Raw genomic sequence first — 10,417 nt, 5'->3', positions numbered from 1 at the left:
CCCTCTATCTCTATCTCTATCTCTATCTCTATCTCTATCTCTATCTCTATCTCTATCTCTATCTCTATCTCTATCTCTATCTCTATCTCTATCTCTCTACCTCTACCTCTATCTCTATCTTTGAATCAACTTTGAGGTGTGCTGAACCGGCTTCAGTCAGTTCCTTTGTTTCTTTTGAGACAGGGTCTTACTATGTAGTTCAGGGTAGCCCGGAACTCACTATGAGGACCCAGCCTCACATCACACTCACCATTGTTCTGTCTCAGCTTCCCAAATCCTAGAATTACAGTTTGCCACCACACAAGGCCTCACATCTTAAATACTATAAAAAATAACTAGTGAAGTTTACTCTGTAGTTAAGATGATGATCTTTAGATTTCTTTTATCACTGTAAACACGTATTTGGATGTGATTCTAAAAAACCGCATAAGGTAGTCTTTAATACTTTCTTTGAGTCATACTTAAAACCATGCAGGGCAAAAGCCTAGTTGAACAGTAGAGACAGAAGCCAGCTCTAACCTCTGGATGCCAGATTTAAGGAGATCCATGATATTTTTCTCTATTAGTAAACTAAAAAATAATAATTCTTTCACTAACCAAAAACACTATGAATGCCACAGTGCTCTGTCAGTAAGAATGTGGTATCATTTCAAATCTACGATCCACTGAGCACTATCTTTCTTTCTGTGCAAACTGATTTAATCACATAAGCTTTAGGAAGAACTCTCTGCACAGGGAGTTGACCTGCACACATAAGTAACTATCTTGAATTACCATAGGAGAAAAAAATAGGCAGCATACAAGGTCTGGTATCCCAAATTCTACAGTAGTTAACAGACACAGCATATTCAGTTAATGCTGTGACTTAGACACTTCCTAAAATCAACTTAGAGAAAAGTGGGTCATGTATTTTTATCTTGACCTCACTCACTTGGATTCATCACAGTCACATTTAATGATAGCTACATCCCAAGTTCAAGCAGCCATTAATTTCACAGACTAGTATTCTGTGACCATGCTGTTGCTCATGATCCAATCTAGCTAAGAATCTGAACCATGAGTTGATTAATTTATAGAGATACAGCAAGGCAATTGCATACTATTAGAAAGGATGCTATGGATGAAAATTCACAGAGATATACAGAACAAAGCATTTTGAGTAAATGAAACATTTTTACACAGCAGCTACATTAATTCGTTTGTATGTTAAATAAAATATATTTTTAGTTATATACATTTATACACGCATAGTAATGGAAAAACATTCATTTGGAGTACAAATGTTAGAGGCTAGATTCATTAATATTCATTGCAACAATTATTCTCCTACCACACACTATTGATTAAATATGATAAAATGCCACCCCAGAAAAGAAACCCTAATATAACAGAACCACTTTAAAGCAGGTAAGCCATGCTGGACATGTAGTTTAGTGGTAGTGTTTGGCTGGCATACATTGTTTTGTGTTAGATCCTAAGTAGTGCACACACGTGCACATGCATACACACACACACACACACACACACACACACACACACACACACACACACACACATTTTAATAGATGTGCAGTTAATAAAGATTAAAATAAAAGTGAATCGACTACCTTTCTTCTTTTAGCACAAGTAGAGAAAGTTCTGCCTCAATAATGTACCTACTACAGAGAAAGAGATAGGAGAAAGTTATTTTGAAGTGATCAAATATCTGAAATCAAAAAGAGTCCAAAAGAAAGGACACACCAGGTTGGAAAGATGACCTTGCTGTGCAGATCACTTGTGCTTGCAGATAACTGAGGTTTTATTTGCAGCACCTGCATGGTGGCTCACAACCACCTGTAATTTCAGTTCCAGGGAGCCTGTTACCCTCTTCTGACCATCATGGGCACCAGGTCCCCATATGGTTCTAATGCACACATGTGGGTAAGACAAACATTCATATACATAAATAAACAAATCTTCAAACGTTTTGAAACAGAAAGGGTGCAAAAAGAGAGAACACAGTATAATTCCATGTAACTGATTTGATTGCACTTTGACAATGTGTATTTATCTTATTTTGATCTTCAAGGACTAAATAACCTGTAAAATTGATTTTCACTCATAATAAATATATTGTATTCGTGCAGCATTCTGTAATCCCCTCTCACTTACCTCTCCAGCTGAAGGTTGCAAGGATTGCCACGGATGCTCTCTCAACTAGATACGAAACCCGTTACATCTACGGCCCAATAGCATCCACAATTTGTAAGTTTTTCTGTCATTTACTGTGAATATTTAGGTAAATCTTAGGTGATTAAGGAAAAGAATTAAATTTGTAGTTTATAAACTCCAGCTTTTACAAAGGATTCTGCATTAAATGTGAACGGAAAGGATAGAGTGTGCCTATCTCGTGAGATAGAGCTGTTTTTGTTTTGTTTTTTTTTTTTAACAAATTACAATCAACTCTTGTAAGGCTATACAATTAAGACAAATTATTAAATCAATAGAAGTTTATAGCTTAATTCATCAACTTAGCTGTTCTCCAATATCAATGTTTCATATTCAGGAAAACTAACAAGAATTAGTTGGGGTAGAGACAATATCTGAGTTCATCTATTCAACTTGAGTTGAATTTTTCTCTTCATTCTGGTATGTTGTCTCACTTATTTATGTGGATGGTGTATTGCAGTCATTTGGGGCATGGACTCACGTTCTCTGGTCGTTCTGCTCTGTTCTTCCTGTTTTAGGCAAATGAATCTGTGTGGTAGTGTAGCAAGGGAGAAGATGTGAGTTCTCTTCTTTTGTTTATATTTTCAGTACCATTTCTAATTCTTCAGTATTTTATAGACTTTATTATTATTGACTTTTTACTTAGATTTTACTCAGATTAACTTTTTATCTCTTATTCTCTATACACTGAATCAGAAAACTGTTTACAATGTCAGATATTTGTTTAGACTTTAAAGCCAGAAAGGCCTCTGTTATGACTACTCATAATAATTCAAAAGGAGCCACAGATGACAAGTTAAAAATGAGCATGACTATGCTCATAGAAACCTTCAATGAGGAGGATATAATTTATCAGGTCTCAGACTGTGTTCTAAAAATTAACTGTAGTTGTTCATTGACTCACAAGCTGGTTGCTGGGTTCAGCACTTGATTCTCATGATCCAAATTATTCCTCACAAAAACACCCAAAACATGAGCAAGTATAACCTACCAGTTCCTCTGAATGGCAAAGGAATGACAAAGTCAACATTATAACAAAACCAAAGCCCTCGCTGCTTTACATACTGCTTCCCTTATTGAGTTTTTGTAACTATCCAAGATTTTCTATTTTCAAGAAATTAACAACATAAACATCGCTATATTTTTGCCAAAGACAAGACTCTGTGAATAAAGGTCACTTCTTTATTATAGCAAGAGTTATGGGTATTAGGCTTGTCTTAGTCAGGGTTTCTATTCCTGCACAAACATCATGACCAAGAAGCACTTGGGGAGGAAAGGGTTTATTCAGCTTACATTTCCACATTGCTGCTCATCACCAAAGGATGTCAGGACTGGAACTCAAGCAGGTCAGGGAGCAGGAGCTGATGTAGAGGCCATGGAGTGATGTCCTTTATTGGCTTGCCTCCCCTGGCTTGCTCAGCCTGCTCTCTTATAGAACCCAAGACTACCAGCCCAGAGATGGCACCACCCACAAGGGGATGCCCTCCCTCTTGATCACTAATTGAGAAAATGCCTTACAACTGGATCTTGTGGAGGCATTTTCCCAACTGAAGCTCCTTTCTCTGTGATAACTCCAGCCTGTGTCAAGTTGACACAAAATTAGCCAGTACAAGGAAGTCTCCATCAATCCCATCACCCTCAGGACTCACCCCTGCAGAAGAGGAGGTAGAAACAGTGTAAAACCCAGAGTATGGAGGACTCAAGGAAACAGGTCCTCTAACTCAACAAAAGCAAAGCCCACATGAACTCACAGACACTGGGACACCTGAGGATTGGCACTAGGTACTCTGTGGTTATACTATGGCTCCCAGTTTAGTGTTTTGGGTTTTTTTTTGTTTTTGTTTTTTTTTTTTTTTTTTTTTTTAGGCTTACTGAGTGTGTGAACTCTGAGTCTCGTGCCTTCTCTAGGGCTTTTTGTCTTGTTTGTCTTGTCCCACTCCAATGTGTTAGTTTTTTCGTTTTAATTTACCTTATTTTTTGTTTTATTTATTATTATGCCTTAGAAACCTGTTTTTGTTTTTTTTTTCCTAACAAGAGACAGAAAGGGAGTGGATCCAAATGGGAGAGGAGGTGAATAGAAACTTGGAAAAGTAGGGAAGGGAAAATGTAATCAGGATATATTATGTGACAATGAAATCTTGTTTTCAATAAAAGGAAAAAATTAAAGTTACAGTTCTAAGTTACTATATGTATAAGTTAGTCAATCTCTCAGAGCCCCTAACACCACAATTCAGAAGATGGAACAAGAGTAGAATTAATCCTTATAAACTTGTGTGCTAAGTTATCCAAAAACATTTATTTGACTATTTTCCATTTGCAATAATGGTTATTAAAAATGTAATCCTGGATGCTGAAATGAAAGAACTAGCAAGCTTAGGTTCTAAGCATAAGCAAAAGGGGAAACAGATACAGTAAACAGAGGACTTAGTACCTGCAGGTCTTCCTTTATAAAGGAGTCTTTCCAAATACAAAGGAAATAATAGCAAAAACAGCTGAGAAACGCAGAGAGGAAGATCAGTGGACTAAGAGTAGAGAGAAGATAAGTAGGTTGGTAAATAATAGAAACATATGCATACACCCGTACATAATATAATAATAACCTGTCTTCATGATTGAATCAAAAATTATTATTCCATCAGTCAGTCAATGTATATGAAGACTTTGGTCATTGCTATTTATCAATGTGCAATCTATATGAAACTTCTAATCTAACTCCATAGGCAGGTTGAAATAAAAAGGGTACAAACTAATTGAAATGAAGGGGGAAGTTCTGTTAAATATCAGATAAAGTAAATTTCAAAGCAAAACCAAGGAAATATTAATAATATTAATAATATAAATAAGGACAAGTGGAGCTATCCACCAACTAGGAAATAATTCTAAGCATCACCTCCACCCATAATGTTGGTCAATAATTGAACTTAGACATCCCCCGTCTCATTCCAATAGTACAGAAGCTTAGACAGGAGCAAGGTGTGAGGCCAGTACGAGCAATATGGTAAGACCATGTCTCAAACAGAAAAATAAACAGAAACAAAACCAAATACAGAACAAAACCACACAATCTGACCAACCAGATAAACCCCAAACCAATAGATTAATCTGTCCCAGAGAGGACAGGCAAGTCAAGGTTTCAAAGATAAATTGTGGTTTCAGAATCTTTCAGTGTAGAGGCAAAACCAAGGGGGAACGTATTAAATACTAAATGGAAGGTACACCACTTGACAAGAATTTAAAGGAGAAATGAAATTGTGCACCTTCCCTGTGGTATTTACATGTGGTGGTCTGATATTTAAGGTTTTTGTTTTGTTTTGTTTTGTTTTGTTTTGTTTTGTTTTGTTTTACCAAATAATGACATCCTTAGCAAAGTTGCACAAAAATTGATAAAAAGTTTGAATTAGAATTTTAAATACATCCTTAAAATAGTTAGCTTTCTTGACCTTATAATTATAAACAATTTTCTCTGACCACATAAACAACAAGACCTTGAAAGTGTGAGAAAGAATGTGATCTTGTAGTTGTTGGGTACAGTTTTCAATGACCAATTAAGTCCCTTCAGCTGTTAGCACTCCCTCTAAATTCCTCCAGCTAAAGTAATATGAGCCCAGAAAATAAATTTGGTACTGACCCACAAGAATATAATTCATATGACATGAAATCATAAGGAAAAAATCTGAATGGAGGAAGGGGCCCCCTAGAGAGGAGCAGGGGGACGGTGGCTGGCAATAGAACAGAATTTATAAGAAAAAGATACCAGTACAGGTGTGCATTAAAATGCCATAATAAGGTAATTTTGTATGCTAATCTTAAAAAGTAGTAAGAAAAATTTAAAAATTTAAATGAAGTACACATTTAAATTATACAGAGAATTACAAATGCATTAGGTACCATTTGCTCTATTTTGTCATTACTGCAATTAATTATACATATAATTTTTATTATTAATTTTGCACATGTAATTTTAAGTGTGCGTGTGTGTGTGCGCATGCACATTTGTGTTTGAAGGAGCCAGAGGCCAACTTCTTTCACTATTGTTCTATACCGTTTATTTTTCCTTATGGAACCTGATCTCCAGATAGCTAGACAGGATGACCAACAGGCCCTGGACCTCCTCTCAGCACGGACATTACAGGCATAAGCCACCATTTCTAGCTTTTTTTATGGGTGCTTAGAATCCAAGCACAGGACTACATGTTTGTACTGCATGCACTGAGTCATCTCCCAATCTTCTACACCAGAAATTCTCATGTCTTAAAAACCAAAAAAGCCTCAGTACACACCTTTAATAAAGTATTTACTGATTCTGTTTTGCAGACAAGACATCAGGTTCTTCCTTAGACTGGGTTTATGACCTGGGCATCAAACACACATTTGCCTTTGAGCTTCGTGATAAAGGAAAATCTGGTTTCCTTCTTCCAGAATCCCGGATAAAGCCAACATGTAAAGAAACCATGCTTTCTGTCAAATTCATTGCCAAGTATATCCTCAAGAATACTTCCTAATGAACTGCCCTTGTTCTGAAATGTGCTAATCAATCCTTGGGTAGAGTCTTTCCCTGGAAAGACAACCTCCTGCATCACCTGGATTCATCCTTCTCTTGCTCATGAAGTCCTGCATTATTTTCTTTTTGTTTCTATTTACTCCCAACAGCCCCACAACAATAAAGCTTTAAGTAAATCCATTTAAGTGCCTCTCTTGTTTGTAAGTAAAATTTTAGCCTTGTAGAAAGTATATTTTGAAAACTCTGAAATGATGTGTAGTGAGCCTGGGAAAGAAAAATTTGTTCCTCCAGAATCTGATTGACTTCCTTCATGCCACCTGATAACAAACTGAAAAATAGGTTGTTTTCTGATGCTTTACAAAGGCATCCTCTGTTTTCAATAAATTAGGCTCTCAGCATTTCTCAATTTACCTTAATAGTCTATATCAATAGTTCTTCAGTCTGATGACAGGAAACAGTATCATCAGTTTTCAAATATGTAATTTGCCTTTCAAATATATATTTCCAAATAAGTATGAACATTGTTTGTATCTTCAAAATAACAAAGAACAATGGAGTAAACAAAATGACTCTTGGAAAGATAAATTTCTGAGCTTTAAACAAGCAATCCGATTTCCACCAGTACAATGTTCATTAAATGAAAAATAACTTAATATAGCCTGCAATATTCATAGGAAACTTTCTCAGACAACATTTTGGCAACTATAAGGACAACTGAGAAATTTTGCCTCCAATGCATATAAGCCAGTCAATGCAGTAAAAGTTAGTGACTAAAAGTCATGTTGACCAAAGGAAGGATTCAGGTAAGCCGGGCATGGTGGTGCATGCCTTTAATCCCAGCACTTGGGAGGCAGAGGCAGGCGGATTTCTGAGTTCGAGGCCAGCCTAGTCTACAAAGTGAGTTCCAAGACAGCCAGGGCTATAGAGAGAAACCCTGTCTCAAAATAATAATAATAATAATAATAAATAAAAATAAAAAAAGGAAGGATTCAGCTACAGGGACAAGGTGGGGTGGGGCAGAGACAGAGAAGCACACAGAGAGAGATGGAGAGGTACCCTTCACTTATGTTGTTATAAAACCACAATGCTCAATTCAAAAAGAATATAATAAAGTTTATTCAAGAGCCAAACGTAAGTGGCCATAGACAAAGAACACAAATTCCATTTAGTATTCTAAATACAACACTCCAATATGGTAATAATTTCATGTTTTTCTTTTTTAAAAAAATATTTATTCATATAAACAACTCACCTTCTTCCTAGACCATTGTAAATTCCTGCACATGGGAATGACTTAGCTGTTATTCTAAGTATCTGGGGAACCTCTATTTATTAGAGGATCCCACCAACTTTATTCTATTATGTAATGTAATCTGCCAAACATGACTGCAATGAGAATTCTAAGTTTACTTTGTTGAACTTGCCCTGAGATTTCTAACTCTTATCCAGTAACTGCAATGCCTGATTTCTTTCACTTTATTTCTATCAACACTGGAGACATTTTGTCTGAATAAGTAGCATTCTTATGAAATTCCAAACCCAAGGCTGGCTCAATGATTGACTAGGATGTTGGGACACCAGTGGAGGCCAGGAAACAATGTCCAATCTAACTTGGCTACCTGTCAAATCACTCCTTGGGGGCACCTATAATAAAACAGTACTGAAAGAAAGCACACAAAACCCTCTACCAACTATCGCAAGGACAAATCTGAACCACAATCACATTATGGGACACCAAGGACTCCAGGAGACAAGTTTTCATTAAACATTTTGCCTCAGGACTGCGGCCAAACTTTTGGACTTGTCACTTAGACTCCGCTGGAGTGGGTGTGGCACATATACAGTTACCAAACCCAAACTCTATTGTGGATGCCAAGAAGTACATGCTGAAAGGAGCCTGATATGACTGTCTTCTAAGAGACCCCGCCAGAGCCTGACAAATACAGAGGCAAATGTTCTCAGCCAACCATTGGACTGAGGACTGGGTCCCCAAAAGAGGAGTTAAAGGAGTGAAGGAGATGAAGGGGTTTGCAACCTCATAAGAAGAACAATATCAACCCACCAGTCCCCCAAGATCTCCCAGGGACTAAGCCATCAACAAAGGAGTACACATGGCTCTAGCTGCAAAAGTAGCAGAGGATGGCCTTGTCATGCATCAATGGGAGGATGTCACCACTTCTGGAGATCTGAATTAAAGTTTAACCTGAGTGGGTTTGGAAAGGTAGGGCTTGAGGCCCTGTTAGTAATATAATATTAACACATTTCTCATGATTTCAATGGAAAAAATAGAAAATGATGGATTTGAGTTTGCCTGAAAAACAGGGAGTTGTTATCTGAATATTCACTGGTGCCCCATTTTTTAAACAGAAAAAATTTTTTTTTATATTTGGAGGAAAATGTATTTAAATGTGAGTGAACTTAATGTTTAATTAGAATCTCAACCTTTCTTTTTTTGAATTTCTTTTTTTTAAATTATTTCATTAGATATTTTCTTCATTTACATTTCAAATGCTATCCCGAAAGTCCCCTATACCCTCCCCCCGCCCTGCTCTCCTACCCACTCACTCCCACTTCTTGGCCCTGGTGTTTCACTGTATGAGGCATATAAAGTTTGCAAGACCAAGGGGGCTCTCTTCCCAATGATGGCCGACTAAGGTTGCAGTCCCCTTCCAGTCCTTGGGTAATTTCTCTAGCTCCTCCATTGGGGGTCCTGTATTGCATCCTATAGATGACTGTGGGCATCCACTTCTGAATTTGCCAGGCACTGGCATAGCCTCACAAGAGACTGCTATATCAGGGTCCTTTCAGCAAAATCTTGCTAGCATATGCAATAGTGTCTGCGTTTGGTGGCTGATTATGGATGGGGCAGTCTCTGGATGGTCCATCCTTTCATTTTAGCTCCAAACTTTGTCTCTGCAAGTCCTTCCATGGGTATTTTATTCCCTATTTTAGGGAGGAATGAAGTATCCATGTGTTGGTCTTCCTTCTTGGTTTTCTTGTGTTTTGAAGATTGTATCTTGGGTATTCTAGGTTTCTGGGCTAAGATCCACTTATCAGTGAGTACATACCAAGCGACTTCTTTTTGTTTGGTTGAGTTTTGTTTGTTTGTTTGTTTGTTTTTGTTGTTGTTGTTTGTTTGTTTTTTATTTTCTTTCTTTTTTTATTAGATATTTTCTTTATTTACATTTCAAATGCTATCCTGAAAGTTCCCTATACCTTCCCCCAGCCCTGCTCCCCTACCCTCCCACTCCCACTTCTTGGCCCTGGTGTTCCCCTGTACTGAGGCATATAAAGTTTGCAAGACCTAGGGGCCTCTCTTGCCAATGATGGTTAACTAGGCCATCTTCTGCTACATATGCAGCTAGAAACACGAGCTCTAGGGGTACTGGTTAGTTCATTTTCTAAATAGACTGTTCTATTATTGTTTAAGATTGATGTTTAGTTTTAATGTGTTTTTGGTCTTTTGTTAGGTATATGATTTGCTACTATTTTATCCTAGCTCGTTTTTTTCTCATCATAGGATTTTTTTTAACTTTTTTATTATTATTATTTTCTTTATTTACATTTCAAATGCTATCCCTAAAGTTCCCTATACTAGCCCCCTTCGCCCGTGCTCCCCTACCCACCCACTCCCACTACTTGGCCCTGGCCTTCCCCTGTGCTGGGTCATATAAAGTTTACAAGACCAAGGGGCCTCTCTTGCCAATG

General features: G+C 37.3%; 1 protein-coding gene across 1 annotated transcript in view; it reads left to right on the top strand.

The window, feature by feature from the left end:
- The window catches only part of Cpa3 (carboxypeptidase A3), a 29,279-nt gene extending 22,394 nt beyond the window's left edge, over window positions 1-6,885 (top strand). Inside the window, exons 10-11 of the mRNA XM_021196486.2 lie at window positions 2,160-2,244; window positions 6,523-6,885. Coding sequence (XP_021052145.1) covers window positions 2,160-2,244; window positions 6,523-6,710 — 273 coding nt within the window. The 3' untranslated portion in view covers window positions 6,711-6,885. The remainder of the gene's footprint in view (window positions 1-2,159; window positions 2,245-6,522) is intronic.
- Window positions 6,886-10,417: the final 3,532 nt, after the last annotated feature.

The sequence above is a fragment of the Mus pahari genome, chromosome 4 (assembly GCF_900095145.1).
Source record: "Mus pahari chromosome 4, PAHARI_EIJ_v1.1, whole genome shotgun sequence".
Classification (NCBI taxonomy): Eukaryota; Metazoa; Chordata; class Mammalia; order Rodentia; family Muridae; genus Mus; species Mus pahari.
This window is presented reverse-complemented; position numbering and strand designations above follow the sequence as displayed.